General features: G+C 36.1%; 1 protein-coding gene across 2 annotated transcripts in view; it reads right to left on the bottom strand.

Moving 5' to 3' along the window:
- Acf (ATP-dependent chromatin assembly factor large subunit) overlaps positions 1-20,866 on the bottom strand; it is a 383,051-nt gene that overhangs the window by 300,305 nt on the left and 61,880 nt on the right. Inside the window, exons 1-2 of one of the 2 annotated variants that reach the window (XM_090399799.1) lie at positions 12,095-12,200; positions 8,701-8,781 (exon numbers count right to left, since the gene is read on the bottom strand). In XM_090399799.1, the coding sequence (XP_090255925.1) occupies positions 8,701-8,781; positions 12,095-12,168 (155 nt within the window). In that variant the 5' untranslated portion in view covers positions 12,169-12,200. Of the gene's footprint in view, positions 1-8,700; positions 8,782-12,094; positions 12,201-20,866 lie in introns of those variants that run through there. The other variant, XM_090399798.1, reaches the window with a different exon arrangement.

Raw genomic sequence — 20,866 nt, 5'->3', positions numbered from 1 at the left:
AAGACAAAAAGCTTCTAATATGTTATCAAATTAAATTTTCTACAGCAGGTAAAGATAGAAGAAATTAAAGTCACTCGATTCTCATGCCATTAAGATTTGAGAATTAATAAGAAATGCGAGTATTAAATAAATAATAGCACTCTCCACAGAAGTAGCATTCCTGATAATTCTAAAATGTTCTATTTTCCAAAAAATCATGGAACAGCTCTTTGGCAAGATTATGAGAAAACAGACTCAACCCTTTTCCTACCTGATGATTTCCTAACAGCAAAATGAGCTGAGCAATTATCTTATCTTTTTTTTTTATTTTTATTTTTATTTTTTTTGCTAAATTATAGCATGCACAGCAGAGGATTTATTATTATTATTTATCTAGTAAACACCCAAGGTACTAAATTTTTTTACTGGTCTGGTTGGCCAAATGTTTACAAGTGTTTAGTGTATCTACTCTCCAACCAACAGACTCTGGGTTTGAATCCCACCATGGGCATCGATGTTTGTTGACTGCCTTTAGGTGGGAGATGAATTTCATTGCCCAGTGTGAGACCACTGCCCCATTTATCAGATCGTCTATAGTTTTATTTTCTTGCCTCTTGAAAAAAAGATGCAGGCTCCTGAAAATTTTAGTTTTGTTTACCACTGTGAGTGTATGTGCATCTGTACATAAAAAGGTACTTGAGTCAATTTAAAGAAAGCTGTACCTTTCATCAGAAAAGTATTACGTCAAAAAGTGAACCTAATGACTGGAACTGGATGGTAACCATTTCTGTAACTGAACAAGATGTTGGTAGCATGCCAATTAAATGAATAACAACAATGGAAGTATGAAGTGCATTGCATTATGGGATACTAAGGCATTAATATGAAAGCCTCTATATACAAGTAGTCCAGTCATGAAGTTACTCATGTGCAAACTGCTTACACTTGGATAAAGGACATTTAGATGAGACTTGGTTATTATCATCATTCCAGTGATGAGAAATGTCTGAGAAACTTAAGAAATAAGTTTGGGTGAAGAGGTTCCCATTTATTTAAAAAAAAAAAACACTAAATTATGGAAGGACTTATGATGGGTAGGTTATTCTCTCCCTCTTGTACTGAAAGCATAAATGGACATTTTGAGTTGTTCAACAAATTCCTGATAAGTATCCTTAGGGAGGAGTAGTGTACAGGATATTATAGTAGTATTACATGAAAAATATCATTATTAACTTTCTATCAACAATTTTTCTCCAAATTAATCTGCTGTCTGTCAAAACTGCAATATTCTCAGATCTTATATTTGTCTTCTAAGGCACATCTCACTGTACCAATCCACCAAGACCTTCTTCCTCTAGGTCTTTTTCCTGCCATTCTGGCAAAAAAACTTGCATGCTAACCTTTTCTCTCTCATTCTGAGTATTCTTCTCTTACTTGAATGGTGATCCTTGTAGTCTACTTAACTCAGGGTAATTTTGTTGGTTAATGCCTCGCTTGCGACCATTAACCAACAAAATTATTCCATTTTTAATCGTCAATGTAAATGGGACATTATATATATAACAATACCTAGTGTCTATATTTGAGTTATCAATCAGCAGTTAGAATTGAAGGAGGTACAGGAAGATGGCTTAATGTTAAATCAAGTGTGTGAGTGAGTGAGAGAGAGAGAGAGAGAGAGAGAGAGAGAGGGGGGGTGTATATCATCTCCACTGTTATTCATCACCTATATGAATCATATTATAATGTGAAACCCAACCCAAGAATAATGTGAAACCCAGCTCCTAGGAGCTGTATTACTGTTCTACATTATGAGAGAAGGTCACTACCTAGACCAGCTTCAACCTTTAATGAGGTCTCATCCGTGAGTAGGTAGACCTAGTAATACCAAGTTTGTAGCAAACTAGTTGAAACCGGTCTGGGTAGTGACCTTCTCTCAAAATGTAGATCAGTAATACAGCTGCTGGGTTTCACATTATTTTTGGTAAATCACTATTCTTTGGTAAACCAAGAATAGTGATTGGGGCTTGCTCCACCCTTACTATGAGTTGCTTCAGTGTTGCACTACCAAATGTGTTAGGTGTTGCACTATCCAGGTATTTGCTTACGCTTGGAGTCGCCGAACTTTATATAGTTTCTATATTCAGAATGTAGCTCTTTGAGTTTCTTATTTGGCTATGAAACAATATGGGATGTAATATCCCTTAACTTAAATAGGTTCATGTTGCCGAATTGAAGCCTTTGGCTCTTTATATAATTAATAACTATAAGCTATTATATTCAGACAATAACGATTGACAAAAGGAAGGAGCTGCAATAGAAATCAATACTACACATAAAGGTAATCTAGTTCGATGACAAGCAATTTCAAGTAGAGTGACATTGGCAAACATAAAAATGGAGAACTGGTACAATGAACCTTACTTGTGCCTCTGGTCATAGAGAAGATTCTATAAGGAAGAAGTAGAGGAATTATTCTCACTCAGAGAAGACTGAAAAGTTGAACCTTTTTGATCAAAAAGAGCAAAGCCAAGGTATGAATTAACATCATATTGGTAATGTTTATGTAATCATATTTGTGAAAAGGGTGCTTAAGGGTCAAAGCTGTATAACTGAGAGGATATTTCCACATAGCCTTTAAAGGAATGCGGAGAACCGACTAGGGCGTCTGACCTAATGTCCAATCCTCACCTTCTCGTGGTGCATCCTGTTGGGTATCTACCTGGATACTGAACAAAAGAGGATGGGCTGGCTATTTGGAATTTATCCGACTAAATTGTATTCTTATTGGATTAAACCAAAATATAGAATGATGGTACAACACGACAAAATTTCATGCTGACTGGGGCAACACAAGGTTAAAAGGCCCCAGTTATTTTGGCAGAGAACCAGGGCAAACAGCAAAAAACCAGCTACTGGAACAAATCCTAAAATGCACCCCAACTCAGCATCACCAGAGTTCAAGATCAGTACTATCAACACAAGAAGCCTGAATGATAAAGAAATGGAGCTAGCTGAGGAATTGGATAAGTATCAGATCAACATGATAGGGGTGACAAAAACTGGCGAGATCTTTCTGAGCAATAAATACAAAATGTTATATTCAGACAACGACAATCAAGGAAAAGAATGAGTAACCATAGTAATCAACACTAAATACAAAGCTAATCTTCTTGAATGGCAGGCAGTCTCAAGTAGAGTGATGTGGGCAAATATCAGAATGGAGAACTGGACAATGAGAATTATTTGTGCCTATGGTCACAAAGAAGGTTCTACTGAGATAGAAGTGGAGGAATTTTTTTTGAGGCTTTAGAGAAAACAACTGGCACAATGAAAAAGGAAAAGTTGGTTCTTGTCGGGGATCTAACTAGCAGGGTAGGAAATGATTGTCATTTCCTACTTACAAAAGTCATGGGAAGACTTTGGTAAGAACATAGAAAAGAAATATTTATTGTAAAATGAAATCTGTGGATAATTCCTGACTAAACAAACACACATAATAACCACAGTAATAAGTTTTAATAAGTAAATATTTCATCCTAAGTAACTTACGAGATAGTCAGTTCAGTTAATTCAAATAATACTAGGAATAACATACAGTTAGGACACATGATTACAATGGAATCCCAATATGCATGCAGTAGAGTGTTATAGAATTAAATTAAAATATATCTGGAGGGAGGGGAAAAAAACAACAACAGATTACATTAATTTTTATATGTTATCTTATTTTAATGTAATCTGTTTTTTTTTCCCTCCAGATATATTTTAATTTAATTCTATAACAGACTACTGCACGTATATTGGGATTCCATTGTAATCATGCACCCTAACTGTATGTTATTCCCAGTATTGTTTGAATTAACTGTACTGACGATGTCCTAAGATACTTAGGATGAAATATTTACTTTTTAAAACTTATTACTGTGGTTATTACGTGTTTGTTTAGTCATAGAAAATAAACATCAAGAGGGTGGCAAGGTGTTCTAGAGGTTGTTGAAGAAGCTCAGAAATGGAGGAAAGAGTGCTGTAAAAGGAATCAGAGATGATAAAGGTGACATGAAAATGGGAGAAATAGATATCCTTGAAATATGGAATAATTACTTTGGAAAATTGCTAAATGAAACAAGCAGTGATCACACCACAGTGGTAAAAAAAAAAAAACACTCAACAGACATCCAGTCAGGAATACATATCCATACTTGAAACAGAAAAAGCCATCAAAAGCCTGAAATGTGGAAAGGCAGCAGGAGTAGACGATATTCGACCAGAAATGCTCAAGTATAGAGGTATAAGTCTTATAGTGGCTGCACTGCATAGTTCAGAAGGCCTGGAGAGAGGGACGAATTCCTGATGATTGGAACAGAGCTCTCATAACTGGTAATTAATTTACGGAATTAACAACGCATATGAAGTATTTAATTAAAGATAACTTTAATGAATCACTTCTATATTTCGGCAATGTCACATTGCCATCTTCAGGAACATAAAGATATGGTATGTGCACTAAGGAACTAACAAAGCAAATGAGGAAGAAAGTAAGAAACTAATTTTGTTCCTAAAGTCCTAATGGTGCCCTCTTGTGGGCTAATTTGGTAGTCTTGGCAGTTGGGCTGAAGTTCTCATAATGAAAGTCTCCCAAATTTGGGGCAGTTTCATGCACCCAAATTTGTTGAGGTTAGGAACGTTTTTTAGAGCTGCTGAAGATTCTTTGAATAATCTTTCGTATTTAAACTTGCTGCGATGGATTATTTTTGTTTTCTTCCAACGAATTTTATGGTGGGTATCTAAGGCATGGTCTGCCAACCCAGAGTGGCTGTACTGGTGAAACCGGATGTAGTCTTGGTGTTCTGAAATCCTGATATTTGTTGTTCTGCCTGTTTGGCCAAAGTAGGACAATTTGCAGCTGCAAGGGACCTGGTATACACCAGGTAGGTCTAGGGGAAGTGGTTGGTCTTTGGTAGAGCGGATAAGGGATGCAAACTTTTTATATGGTCTGTAACGGGAAGTAAGGTCATATTTTTTGAGGATATTAGTTATTTTTTCAGAGGTGCCCTGGATGTAGGGGATAGTGATAGACTTGGTCTAGTCTTTATTGTGGAGGGGGGTTGTTGTTTACAGGTTTTAGTATTTTTTGGATTTTTTTGGGGTTATAGCCATTGGCTAAGAAAGTGTTGAGGATGTGGTTTAGTTCCATAGTCAGGGCCTTGTCATCTGAGCAGATTAATTTTGCCCTGTTATATAGTGTTTTTATCACCCCATATTGTTGTGAGGGGGGGGGGGGATTGCTGGTGAATGTATCTGCCAGTGTGGGTGGGTTTTCTGTAAACAGAGAAAACCAAAGATCCATCAAGCTGGCGGGTGATTAAAGTGTCTAGGAAGGGGAGGGTGTTGTTTTCCTCTTTTTCTAAGGTGAACTGGATTCTGGGATGTTGGTTGTTTAAGTGTGTTAGGAAGGAGTGGAGTGTGTCTGAGCCATGTGGCCAAATAGCAAACACATCATCCACATAACGAAGCCAAATAGTGGGTTTTTGTGGGGCGGAGTTTAAGGCTTTCTCTTCAAATGTCTCCATAAAGAAATTGGCCAAGGGTGGGGAAAGTGGTGAACCCATGGCTGTCCCCTCTATCTGTTTGTAGAACTTTCCTTGCCAAACGAAATAGCCTGAGTTCATTGTGAACTGAAATAGGGCTGAGATATCGGGAGGAAACTTGGCTTGGATGAGCTCAAGGGTTTCTTTGAGTGGGACATTAGCAAATAGGGAGGAGACGTCAAAACTGACCATTATGTCAGTGTGTTGGAGTGTGAGGTTTTCTATACTGGCTTTAAAGTGGGCTGAGTTTTTTATGTGTGATGGTGTGTTGCCAGTGTAGTGTGTGAGCGTTTTGGCTAAATGTTTGGCTAATTTATATGTATGGGAATCAATGCCATCCACTATGGGACGCAATGGCACATTTTGTTTATGTATTTTTGGGAGTCCATATAATCGGGGGGGAGGGGGGGGTCTAGAGTTATAAGGTTTAAGTTTGTTGGTGACTTCCACAGGCCAAGAAGTGACCTTCTTAAGGAGTCTGTGGATAGTTCTAATCTAACCTGTAAACCACAACCCCCCCCCCCCCTCCACAATAAAGACTACACCAAGTCTATCACTATCCCCTACATCCAGGGCACCTCTGAAAAAATAACTAATATCCTCAAAAAATATGACCTTACTTCCTGTTACAGACCATATAAAAAGTTGGCATCCCTTATCCGCTCTACCAAAGACCTACCTGGTGTATACCAGGTCCCTTGCAGCTGCAAATTGTCCTACTTTGGCCAAACAGGCAGAACAACAAATATCAGGATTTCAGAACACCAAGACTACATCCAGTTTCACCAGTACAGCCGCTCTGGGTTGGCAGACCATGCCTTAGATACCCACCAAAAAATTCGTTGGAAGAAAACAAAAATAATCCATCGCAGCAAGTTTAAATACGAAAGATTATTCAAAGAATCTTCAGCAGCTCTAAAAAACGTTCCTAACCTCAACAAATTTGGGTGCATGAAACTGCCCCAAATTTGGGAGACTTTCATTATGAGAACTTCAGCCCAACTGCCAAGACTACCAAATTAGCCCACAAGAGGGCACCATTAGGACTTTAGGAACAAAATTAGTTTCTTACTTTCTTCCTCATTTGCTTTGTTAGTTCCTTAGTGCACATACCATATCTTTATGTTCCTGAAGATGGCAATGTGACATTGCCGAAATATAGAAGTGATTCATTAAAGTTATCTTTAATTAAATACTTCATATGCGTTGTTAATTCCGTAAATTAATTACCAGTTATGTCTAACCAACGTATAAGTCTTACTACTAGAGCTCTCATAGTACCTATATATATATAGGTACTATTTTATTTCCTTATATATATATATATATATATATATATATATATATATATATATATATATATATATAAGGAAATAAAATTGAATGTCAGAATTATAGACTTATCTCTCTACTGAGTGTTCCTGGTAAGATATATACTTGAGAAATGGTTGAGAAGGATTGCAGAAGAGAAGCTTGAAGAACAAGCTGGATTTAGAGGCCAAATAGATGCTGTCAGGAGATTTTCACTTTACGACAAATAGTTGAGAAATTATAGAAATATAGCAACGAAGATCTGTATTTAAGTGTAAATCTAGAAAAGGCATATGACAAGGTGCCATTATATCAAGCAATACTTAGTCTTTATTTGAGTTGTAAGTCAACAGTTAGAATTGAAGGAAGTACAGGAAGATGGTTTAATGTTAAATCTGGTGTCAGACATGGATGTACATTGTCCCCTCTGTTATTTATTATCTATATGGATCATTATGAAGGAACGTGGTATTAAACCTGATATCAAAATTGCAGATTTTAATCTCAGCTCTTTGCTTTATGTGGATGTTACACTTCTAAATAAATCCGCTACAAGTCTGCAAGATGCCCTGACTAAATTGAATAACTGTTGTAATAGATATGGCACGAGGGTCGGCAATAACAAGACAAAGACAATGAAAATAGACTGAAGCATTGAAAATATCAACTGCATTGTGAATGGAGAACCCACAGAACAAGTAAAACATTTCAGCTATTTAGGCACAATGTTAAGTGAAGAGCTGGTACAGTAGGAAGCAAATTGAATAATTTATATGGAATAATAGAGATGTTGAAAGTTTATTTTTCACTTGGTCAGACTATAATAATTTTAGTTTTTAATCCTCTTTATCCAAGTGTGTACAAACAAAGTTTGCGCCTGAAAGCATCTTCAGGACTGGGGGTAAAGTGGTACAACACCGAGCAACTCCTTGCAAAGGTGGAGCAAGCTACCAAACACTCCTATCTCAGTATCTCCCATAATGCAAAACACATCTCCTTGCGGATATGTATAATGTTATGCATTAAGGGAAGGGCCACTACCCAGACTAGTTTCGACCTTTACTGAGGTCTCTTTAGTGGAGCCAGGCCCGAGTGGAGATACCAAGGCAGAAGCATTAGCAAGGTCATCTCCTCCTATAGGAGTGGCAGCTCCTATAGGAGGAGATGTACCACTTTACCCCAGTCTTGAAGATACTTTCAGGCGCAAACTTTGCTTGCACACACTTTGATAAAGGATTAAACTAAAATTATTATAGTCTGACCAAGTGAAAAATAAACTTTCACCATCTTTCTCTAAATCCAGAGTAATTTAATAAAAAGGTGGCACACCGTTTGGCAGCTCCTATAGGAGGAGATGACTTTGCTAATGCTTCTGCCTTGGTATCTCCACTTGGGCTTGGCTCCCACTGAAGAGACCTCAATAAAGGTCGAAACTAGTCTGAAGTTTCAACTAGTTGTGGCCCTTCCCTTAATGCATAACATTATACATATCCGCAAGGAGATGTGTTTTGCATTATGGGAGATACTGAGATAGGAGTGTTGGTAGCTTGCTCCACCTTTGCAAGGAGTTGCCTGGTGTTGTACCACTTTACCCCAGTTCTGAAGATACTTTCAGGTGCAAACTTTGTTTGCACACACTTGGATAAAGGATTAAACTAAAATTATTATGGAATAATAGAGAAATTAGCCAAAACACTAAATCAGCTGTATACAAGACAGTGTTCTAAGTCTGACTGCTTTTGCCTGGTAGAATATCTTCGATAAAGGATAATTTCTCCCCCCCCCCACGGGACAATTAAAAAAAAAAAAAAACACTTACCTAGAACTATTTTCCTTATTAGGAGATAAAGCTTTCAGTCCTTTATCTGTTGGTATAACTTTTGTTACCTGGCACCGTTTCCTAGACAAGGAAACAAAATTCTACATTAAAATTACTCAATGTCATATTTCAATTAAGAAACTAGTGAAAGGGGTAGTTTACAGACGGAATACAGAAAGCTTACCTAATTATACTCAACTGGTTCACATGTAATAAACAGTGTCCTCTCCAAATCATACAAGCAATTAAAATTGGTTGTAAGTCATATAAATTTTAAAAATGCCCATTTACATGGTATTCTTATATAATGAATCTTAAAATTATGTGTTTAACTGTCATCACTATGACAGCAGCTGAACACTGATGCATTCTCAACATATATACTGTAGATTAAGTTTGTTACTAGTAGCATTACAAAATATAATGTACTATTATATTTTGTAATATTTTGCTTAACAGTCTTATCTAGAGATGACAACAAATTTTAATCAAGATTCCAAACAATAAACCGTACCATCTAGAGTGGAGTTGTTCTATGCAAAGTCAATCAACATGAATCTAATACATGTTTATATATCATTGTCAAACATAAAAATTTTATTTTTATGTTTGACAGTTATGACCCCCCCCTCCCCCAATGCATGTTTAAGCTAATTTTTCAGTAAAAATTTTAAATAAACGAATGAAAAATAAGTGAATATGTGACTTTCTTTTCATTTATTCAGGTCTAGAAGATGATACATTCCATGACTTATAGAAGGAATTGGCAAATTCTGTGAATACAATCTAAAGAAAATAGAAATTTATCCAATAACCTATGGTAACTCCAAGTACTATTTAACTAAAGATAAACTAAGATTTTATTAATTCCTTACCAATAAATAAATTTATCATGACTGTTAAATAAATCCAATGGCTTAGGCCTTAAATAATTTAACAAGTTATTAGGACATTGTTAGCATCCTGGAATGTGTTACCAGAGCTAATCTCAGGTGGTATGGTAGCAAAACAAGTGTTCTCTGCCACGTTAGCAGGAAAAAGACCCAGAAGAAGACCAAGATATAGCTGGATTGATACAGTAAAAAGTGCCTCAGAAGACAGAAATATAAGATCTGATAATGTTGGAAGTCTTGACAGGTAGTTTTGTCTTGATTTGGAGGAAAACTGTAGACAGGAAGTTTGTAAGTTTTGTAGATAGGAAGATGTAAGTTTTTCATGTAGTATTATTATATCCTGTACACCCCTATCATGTCAGGAATTTTATGATGATAAATTATTAACATTTTATAAAATTCTTAATCTTAAAATGTTGGTGGACAGTAGTGTAGTTGGAGATTTAAGCAGTAGGTGTGTAGAGTGCTCTCCTGCAATGCGTCATTTGATCACTTGGATGAATCACATAAAAATAATAATCAATTTTCGAGACTATGCCTTTTTCCAAAAGAGGAAAAGAAGAAAATGGCCATGATCTCCCCTCTTCCCCCAAGTAAAAGTGCTATAATTTATTGTAAAGAATATTGTCATACTTTGAAGTGTATCTGAAAATCTTTCAAATGGCAACTCATTTGAGAGATTTTTAAATGAGTTGCCATTGAAAAAGCTTTCAATCCATCATTTATCCCAAAGAATACTCATCAATAAAGTAAACAGGTATTAAATTTGTGATCAGCCAAGAATAACATCATAAAATAAGATGTACATGAGTAAGCAATTAAATACTGTTAATACTAGTGTATATGTATTATGTCAGATAATTCAATTTACATTAAGAAATTTCTTTATGGGTATACATTTAAGTAATAAACAAAAATTATATTGTATAATTAGACTATTTATTTATGGGATTTCACAGACTGCACAATTAAAAATCAAACAGTATCACATAATACTAAGATTATTACTTCACCTAATAATTATTTCAATTTTTCATTTATTATGATTATGCTTCATCGAGTCTAGGAACTCAGGTCAGTATACACTACCCATCCACCTATATTATTTGATCTATTGTTCACGCTACACTATAATACGAAACTGTGCATGGTTTTCTATGATGCGGCTGATTTATAGTAAATTATTATTATTATGTGACACCTCCAGGGAGTCCAAAGACTCATTGAGGGAGGCACCTACTCTACATCTGTCTCCACCACGCAATCTACCAACTACAAATGAACCGCAACTACATCAACTGCCCACCACCATCACTAGTATTTCCACAGACAATCACAAACATCCATGCCCACGGCAGGATTCAAACCTGCAGTCTTTTGGCTGGAGAGAGGATATGCAAACCACTTGGCCAACCAGGCAAGCACACACACACACACACACACACCATCAGAGCATGCATGAGTTGAATTGTTGATTGTCATGAGGACTGGAGAAATCTTTGCTTGTTGCAGGCTAACATTTTTTTTTGTTTATCACCTGCAAACAAACTGTGTAGTAATGCAGACTGGATTGTGCAGTGTTTATGTAGTGTAGAGTGCCTACCAAGCAATGAGACTGGCCTCCATGAAGACATCATGCAACAGTAATTACTTTTTAAATAACACAACTGATTTGTATGATGTACGATTTTCGTCCATACGAAAATTCTTTTAAAAAAATTCAGATATTTCAATATTTTATAAGGTTAAAAATGCGAATGGCTAAACAAAGCAGCATTATATGATGGTTAATGCAAACATAGATGTATTTTTCTTATTAAAGTTATATACACTTAAAATATCACAGCATTTTAATCGTTAAATATATTCTAGTACATTCTCAAACAGAAATTATAGGTTATCTAGCAAGTTTATGATTAAATTCTCTAGTAGGAATGTTTATAAATTAGGACTTTCATTTTTCTCGACAAATTTTTACTGAATGTGGGATTAAAAAAAATCACAAAGAATAAAAATTAAAGGCTGATAACCACGAGACTATTTGCAATTCAAGGACTTCACTTAGCGACTGATCACATCTTTTCAAAAATAAGCCTATATATTATATATAAACAACTAGCACGTGTAAACAGACTTAATTTAAAAGGAATGCGATACGAAAGTTACAATGAAGTAACTGAATGTAGTGGAAACACCTCAACGTGATCTTCATTGATTCCTTTAGCAGCAACTGTGTGTAACTAGCGCTTTTCATGGAACATAATCTCAGTCTCTGGATTGAGAGGATGGTAAAATGGCAAACAGATTAATTTCCAATTTTACACTGCACGACGTATTAAACTAACAAATAAACATCGAACAATAAATGTCAAAATCAGGAGACTAGCATTCTAGGTTGCATGCACCTTAGATGGGCAAATTATACTGTTAACGCTATGTTTGCTATATGTACAGTCCAACTGTACATATAACAGAAGCTAACAAAACAAAAAAAGAATTACCAAAAATCGGTAAGTTTCAGACAAGACTCTGCTGCTTTGGTTAATGACAATCGTCTTCTCTCACGCGAATGCATTTTATTTTCTTTAACCGAATTTATAACATCGACTAAACACACGTTAAGATTAACAAGCAAAGAGCATGTAAAACTTGGCGCCAAACAGTGTATACTTTTATTGGCTAACTTTGAGCACGTGATTTAACAGCTTGGAGACGCGCAAGCACTTCACCTACACGAACTTTCTTTCGTTACAAGCGCAAACAATTTAAAACTACCAACCAATGTCGGAAATATAATACTGCTATCGAAATTCACACTGCATATTAACATGCACACATACAGTTACGGAATGTCTGAGGTACGTAGCATGTTAAAATAATTTCGGCAGTAATGCACAATGATTAATTATGCAGTATTTTATTATAACATGAAAATAAGCAGTAGCGCTGATTTACATCTGTGCATATCCAGAGTAAATGTATTTTTCTTTATTAAAACTATATACATATACACTTAAAATATTACATCATTTTTTATCGTTAAATATATTCAAATACACTCGTTTAAAACTAGAAAAGGTTGCATTAAGTGTCACAGAATCCTAGGAAACAAAAGAAATTAAATAAAGAGACCATTACTGATACACATTTCTCTAGGACCTTGTAACAAGGATAATTCTTAGCTTTAAGCATTTATGTTCTTAAAATAATATGAACGCTAAGTAATGTGTATCATAAATATTAACTATATTTTAAATGCACATTACTTAGTGTCACGTGATTGAGGTTTTAGTCATATGAATTTAATAAAAGGGAAACTGAGTTCATCAGCGGAGCCCTCTGCCCCGATATTGATGATGCACAATAGCCCCTCTCGGCAGTACTTTATTCAGGAAAAGCCACACTGCAGGACGTATGAAACCCTTATGTAAATAAACATCAGGCGTTAGTGGAGTACATTTTAAACCAACGTTGAAAGGAAAAGATATTTCTGTATAATTATGTGCAATGTGTAGTAAGAATTAAATTTTAAAAATTAAATAAGCTTGAAGAAGTAAAATTTTTTTGCGGCTAGTAGATTTAATTTGTTTTTTTGGAGTCCTGGTCAGAACTAAGAGAAAGATATGGTATGGCAGCTAGCATGAGGAGAATGTAGGAGAGATGGGCAGCATTTCTTTGGGAGTCACACAAGTAAGATGATTATTAGAAAAGTTTTTTGCTATGTTAAAAATGTGGGATATGCACATTCCATGCATTCACATAATGGCTTGAGACAATGAAGTCAATATTGTTCAGATAGAGTAAATGATAAGGATGGAGTAACTGCCAATCTAAAAAGATAGATCTGGTCTCAGTTGTTAAGTTCCAAAATAGAACTTAACAGTGCTGCATGTTATGAAAACTAAGTGGAGAAGAACTAAGTTCTTTTTTTGTGAGAAAACAGGCAAACTGTATTTGGAAGCACTGAAGGTGAATAGGTTGTTGTTGTTATCCCATTGCAGGATGGTATGAAGTTAGTGCTTCCCAATTTTTTTTTGCATCACAGCACAATAATCATTATATGTACCATTTCTTGCAAACTCTTAACTTCACATTGTGCATGGGAGCACCAAATGAATTTTGAAAAACTGGAATGCGATTCTTCGTAATAAAGATCTTTCATTATATCATAACAAGAGTATGATATAATGAAATATGGATGCAAGTCACGTCTTGACTGATGTAGGCTGTAATAAATGGTATAAAAGGTGGATACTAATGCCCACTGCCAGTTTTATTTTAGAACTTAGTGAGAAAATAAAGAAAAAAAAAGAATTTAAATTTCATAATTTATTATTGCACTGCCATTACAAAATGATCACGAAGTCAAATAATAATTAATTTGTTCAATGAGAGACTCAATCCTGTTTCCTCAAACAGAACTTTTTTTAAGTCTACATCAGTGCTTGAAAGAGCTACATGTAATTCCCGATCAAGACTTTTTTAAACATTTTAGCGCCTCCGTAGCACAAATGGAAGGACGACGGTACATTGTACCCTTCAATTGGAAAAGGCTTGAGTTAGATTCCAGTCATGACGGGAGGAATCTTTATATATGGACTTTTTCAATTGAAGGTGAGTTAGCCGATCTCATACGGATGTGGCAGGGTTTTTCTCCCGGAAACTCAGGTTTTTCATCCCGCATACAGACAAATTGGCCCTTCAGAACACACGCAATTTACAGACAAAAAATACTTCTGCTGGTGGTGGTGGTGGGCGGTAGATGATGCTGATGTAGTTGATTGATAGTAGAGGTTGGGTAGTGGTGGAGAAGGAGAGATGTACAGTGGGTGTCCTCCCGCGATGAGTTTTCAGACTCCTTGGAGGTGTCACGAATAATAATAATAAACATGACATCTTCAAATTCTTGATCATGAACATCAACGAGAAAGCTGTTTACAGAGATAAGTTGGCAGATGGTTGGTTGGGTTATAGTTTATTTGGCACAAAAACTACAAAGGTCATACTGTGCCATACTAAAGGTTACATTAGCATTTACAGAAAATTGTAAACAATATGTCTGTACAAGAATCTAGTTTCACAAAGCAGCATCTCTAGGTAAACAGAACTGCTGTGGAGGGCACACAGCAACACACAAGGTCAGAGGTTATTACAGTAATGCAAAAATAGTTAACAATATAAGTTAATACTAATATATGAAACACTAAGCCAAGAAATGCAGTACCTATATATATGTAAAATTATAATAGCAGTACAAAAAATAGGCAAAATGGGATTATTATACAATATGCATGGATGAAAATTAAATTTAGCAATGCGGTAGAAACAGAATTTAGAATACATATAAACAGAATTACTAGAAAGTACACAAATAGGTAAGATGTCCTACAGCACTACATAATTATTCGAAAAATAAAGTAGTAAATAAGATGCATACACAAAATGTACGTTAAGTGATGCAGTATCTACATATAAACAAAATTACTGCAGAGATTTCAGCAGTACATAAATAGATAAGTAGTATAGGTTAACATATGTATATACAAAACAAGTCAAGGAAAGCAGTATCTACACCTAATAAGATTACAACAAACATTATTATACTAATACTTAAAGAGTCAGAAAGGAATTATACAGCATTGATGCATAAAATTTATGTTTAGCATTATGGTATTTACATATTAACAAAATTACAGCAAGGAGATACAAATATACAAGATCAAGGCCCATGGTAATATATAATTGGTCAGATTTAACCTAATGAATGATATATATGTATAAAAGTTAAGTTAAGCAAAAAAAAAAAAAAGTATTTACATATAAACAAATTTATGATCAAATGTATTTGTACAAATTAATTCTTTCTAAAAAATTAAAAACATCATGCAATTTGCCTGAGTATGCTAGCATTTCCCTGAGTGCATATGGCTTGGTTAGACAGCTGAAAATTTCATTCTTCTCTCATGTAAATTTTTGTCAATCTACCAGAATATGATGAATAGTGAGATGTGTGTTGCATTTTTCACATATGGGAGGATCATCAGCTCTCAATAAATGAGAATGCGTAAAGTGACTGTGACCTATGCGGAGCCTAGCAAGGATAACCTCCTCTCTTCTCTTTGTACATTGACTAGAATGCCAGTGTTTAATTTCGGGTTTAATGATATATAATTTTTTGTTGATGATTCTTGCCATGTTAACTCCCACTGAGCAATATGGAACTGTCAAATAGTATGTGGAGAAGGTATGGGCTGATTTAGCAGCTGCAGCTGTATCTGCAGCCTCATTTCCTTTGATTCCGATGTGGCTGGGAATCCAGCAGAACTGAACATCGAAATTAAGGATTTTCATTTTGTGAAGCATGTGTAGCACTTCATAAAGTACTGGATGAGGATTATACATAGGAGAGGAGATAGCCTGTAAAGAGCTCAATGAGTGTATAAATTATACACTTTTGGTAGCAGTTTTGTTTTATATGCACAAGTGCAAGCTGAATGGCATGTAACTCTGCTGTATAATTACTGCAATCAGGTGGGATCTGATTTGAGAGATAATAATGTCAGGAAATACAGCAGCACAGCCAACAGAAGTGTTAGTTCTTGAACTATCAGTATAGATGGGTGAGAAATCAGCGTGTGCTGCTCTGTGTGCATTAAACAATTGCAGGTAAATGGGGTATAAGATTTCTGTGGTTGACAAAGTGAGAGATTGCAGGATGGTGTGCAAACCTGCCATGGAGGAATGCTGTCATGTTTAGTGTAGGTAATGTTGTCAACATTTATACTAATGGCTTGCACAGTTTCTTTAATATGCATACCAAAAGGATGTATAGCAGTTTGATGTGTGTGATATTGAGCTTCCCAATGCAGAGAGAAGATACTATTCCATGTAGGGTGATCTGGGAGAGATTTTATTTTTAGGGCGTAATTACAAGACAACTGTTTCCGTCGAAGTGATAGAGCTGGTTTATTTGCTTCTACATAGAGATTTGGAGTGGGTGAGGTGCGAAAGGCACCAGTAGCTATTCGTATACCCTGATGATGGATGGAATCCAACCATCGTAGGTTACTCTGTCTTGCCGAACCATAGACTTTTTATTTGCTTCTACATAGAGACTTGGAGTGGGTGAGGTGCGAAAGGCACCAGTAGCTATTCGTATACCCTGATGGATGGAATCCAACCATCGTAGGTTACTCTGTCTTGCCGAACCATAGACTTGGGACCCATAATCCAGCTTTGAACGTACTGGTGCACGATAAAGATGGAGCAACGAAGCTCGATCAGCACCCCACCCAGTAGAGCAGTGCTTCCCAACTTTTTTCACATCACAGCACACCTCGCAAGCATAAATAATTTCATGGTGCACCTCACAAGCATAAATAATTTCACGACACACTATGAAGGAACATTTTTCTGTTAACGTGATTAATTTCTTCTATTTCATACAGGCTTTCAATTAATAAGATCTTTCTTTCAAATATTTTTGCATTATAATACATAAACATTCCAGCTAGATATTTGTTTCAGATAAGTCTTCTTATGTGAAAGTAAACAAAACAAATGGAATGAAAATACCTAATCCATACATCCTCAGCAATTGATATTTGACATAGTTTTTATATCGCATCTATGAACTAAATTGTCAGATTTGACTGAGTGAAACTGTGATTAAATTTTTAGAACACTTATTTTATAAAATTAAATTTAATAGAATTAAAATATATGCAAATAAAGAAGCCATTGAATAGAAAGATATAGATCACGTGAAACTAAAAATACCACATTATAATTGAGGATATCAAATAGGCATTGTAACTAGGGCATCCAAAATACCAGAACACGCAAAACTGTGTTAGGAAAATGCCTATTAATGACAGTTGGAACTGAAGCAGAGCAATGATCTTCTGAATCGTAGATGCAAAATGTGAGGGAGGGATGAATGGCACCTATGACATTTTGGGAGGTCGCCTTCACATGTGCGTAGCTAGAAAAGAGCAATAAAGCAAAAAGGGAACCACTCGGCAGTCTAGCCCTCTGGTACCGTCGCCCCATAATCAGGACTTTGCAGTTAAATTTTTTGCAGCACACCAGTGTGCTAAAGCACGTCGGTTGGGAAGCACTGCAATAGACAATAGAGTGCAAAGGAGGTTCAAAGTTCTTTTGCATTTTTCTCTTAGTTGACGAATGTGTGCTAGAAATGCGAGTTTTCTGTCAAAAATGAGTCCCAAGAATTTGGTTTCAGTAGTTACTGGAATAACAGTAGGTCCCATTCTTAGTTCAGGATCTGGGTGATGAGTGCCTTTTCGACAGAAGTGTACACAGAAACTTTTTTCTGTTGAAAACCTAAACCCATTATTAAGAGCCCACAGAGAGAAGAGACATGATCAATTGCTTGCTGAAGTTGTCTTTCAATTACCTTCATGTTACATGAGTGACAGTAAATTGTGAAGTCATCAACATATAGAGCATTGTCTACAGTGGGAGGAAGCTGTTCAATGATTGAGTTGATTTTAATAGCAAAAAGGGTTACACTTAAGACAGAGCCTTGGGGAACACCTTGTTCTTGAAGATATGGTCGAGATATCTTCCCACTCTGACTTGGAAAGTTCGCCTGGACAGAAAGTTTTTGATAAATATAGGGAGGTATCCTTTGAGACCTAGGTTATACATGTGTTTTAATATGCCATATCTCCAGGCTGTGTCATAAGTTTTTTCCATGTCAAAAAAAAACAGAGACAAGATGTTCTCACTTCAGAAATGCATCTCTTATACAAGTTTCTAACCGAACTAAATGGTCTACAGTTGATCGATGTCTACGGAAACTACATTGTGTATTGGAAAGAAGACTGTTGCTTTCTAAATACCAGAGAAGTCTGGCATTAACTGTTTTCTCTAGTATCTTACAAAGACAGCTGGTCAGAGCAATGGGTCGATAATTATTTGCTTGTGTTGGATCTTTTCCTGGTTTTGGGATAGCAATGACAATTGACTTATGCCAAGAATTTGGAAACTCTTCCTCTGCAAGTATTCTATTGTATAATAAGAGAAGATGATGATAGATGTTTTATCATTTCATAATGGATGTCATCAGAACCTACTGCACTAGGGTGAGATTGTAGGAAAGCTCTCTTTAGTTCCTCCTTGACAAATGGATGAAGAATGTTGGTAGAAAAATTAAGCCTTTGTTTCTCTTGCTGCTCTTTCAGTATTAAAAAATTCCAGAGAACATGAAGCTGTTGCTGAGATTTTAGCAAACATTTCTCCCAAAGTATCTGCAATAGCTTTGGGATCAGCAAGAACACTTTCATTATAGTCTAAGGTGGACAAACAATGTGTACTATATCTGCCTTTCATTTTCCGGATTTTATCCCATACAATTTTTGGACTGGTCATTTGATTAATTGATGTAGTAAATTGGATCCATGATTGTTTTTGACTCTGATGTCTTACAAAATGTGCTTTGGCTCGAGCACGCTTGAAAGCTATTAAATTTGATGTGGTGGGGTATCTACAAAATATGCTCCATTTTGGCTGCTTGACATTCTGCGTTCCACCAAGGCTTTGGATAGACTGGAAATCGAGATGATGTTTTTGGGATGGAGGTTGTTGCTGCCTGGACAATGCATTCTGTTATATATTTTACAGCTTCATTGATAGGTGTTTGACTGATGGCATCAGCATTAAATTTTGCAAGATGAGAGAAAGTGTTCCAGTCAGCCTGGTCCATTTTCCATATAGGTATCCATGTGGGTGAACATGGTTTCTGTGAGGACATCGTACAAAGAACAGGAAAGTGATCACTTCCATATATGTTCTCTTCAACGTCCCACACGAGCAGTAGAAGAACGGAAGGGGAACAGATTGTAAGATCAATTGCAGAATATGAGCAGGTAGGCATATGGAAGAAAGTATTGAGTTTATTATTTAGAAGGGAAAGGTTCTTATTATCAAGAAATTTTTCAATGATTCGACCTCATCTATTAATGTTGGCACTACTCCAGAGTATTGTGACCGTTAAGGTCACCCATCAAAAGTATGGGTTCAGGCAGTTGCGAGATAAGGTTATCAAGATCAATTTCATTTAACTCAGCATTTGGTGGTAAATAAATTGAACATACTGTAATAAGGAATCCCACAGAAAAGTGAATCGCTACTGCTTCCAGAGAAGTATTAAGTTGGACCTGATGGAAAGGAGTATGATTGCCCACTAGGATAGCTACTCCTCCATGAGCAGGGCCATCTCCAGTTCTATCCTTACGTACAACAGTGAAATTCCTAAAGGTACAGTCCTCATTGTGTCTTAAGTAAGTTTACTGTAAACAGAAACAGAAAGGTTTGCGTTTCTGCAACAACATCTTGATACTGTCAATATTCTAGCGGATCCCATGACAGTTCCATTGTAAAAATTTTCCTATCATTTTGATTTTAGTGACTTGTCTGGTTTTCAAGCGGTTGAGGGCTTACCTTTGTCGGATTATATTTATCCACTGATTTAGGGAAGTATGGATGGCCAGTGTCCATCTCTTCCTCTGGCAGAGTGTTCAAAACATGAAATGTGTTATTGTCAGTTGGTATGCTTAGTTTGCTTTCAGTGGGTATCGAGGTATCCATTTTTTCTGTGCGAGTGTCTGGTGGTTTATCTTTGAGTGGTCTTCACCATAATTTTTTTGACAGATGAGTTTTCATTGAATGGGACCATTTTTGAAGTTGTCTCTAGAGTAAGGCCATAGGTCTTGTGATTAATGCACTCAACAGAGAAGCACTTGTGATCGTAAAGTTCAGATATGGTGGAATAGACATACATGTTTGAGTTGCTGTTGGCACTTTTTTGTTACTTTTTCAGCATAAGAGGATCGTAGAACAGGTATAATGGTGGCTAGCTTTCTTTTTGCATCCTGATATGTTATGTTTTGTTCTGTTTTTTATATCTCTTTTTCATCTTTCCATTTCTGACATGCATGAGAGTATGCTGGATGATCTCCCTGACAGTTGACACATTTAACTTTTTTTTCACAGCAAGATTTATTTTCATGTTCTTTACTACCACATCGCGCACAGATAGTAGAACCACGACAGGCAGTTTGGGCATGTCCATATCTTTGACATTTAAAGCATCTCAGCAGGTTAAGGATGTATAAGGATGTACATTCTAACAGGACAGCTGAGATACCATGCTTTTACAGATGTTGGAGACCTAGGTGTATCAAAAGTAAGGATGATGTTCTTGGTTGAGACCAGGCGACCATCCCTATGTATCAGGATGCACCTCACAC

The sequence above is a fragment of the Typopeltis vanoorti genome, chromosome 10, assembly GCF_054136105.1.
Source record: "Typopeltis vanoorti isolate ZY-2024b chromosome 10, IOZ_Tvanoo_1.0, whole genome shotgun sequence".
In the NCBI taxonomy this organism is placed as follows: domain Eukaryota; kingdom Metazoa; phylum Arthropoda; class Arachnida; order Uropygi; family Thelyphonidae; genus Typopeltis; species Typopeltis vanoorti.
The sequence above is the reverse complement of the archived record's forward strand: the minus strand, read 5'-3'. Positions and strand labels throughout refer to the sequence as shown.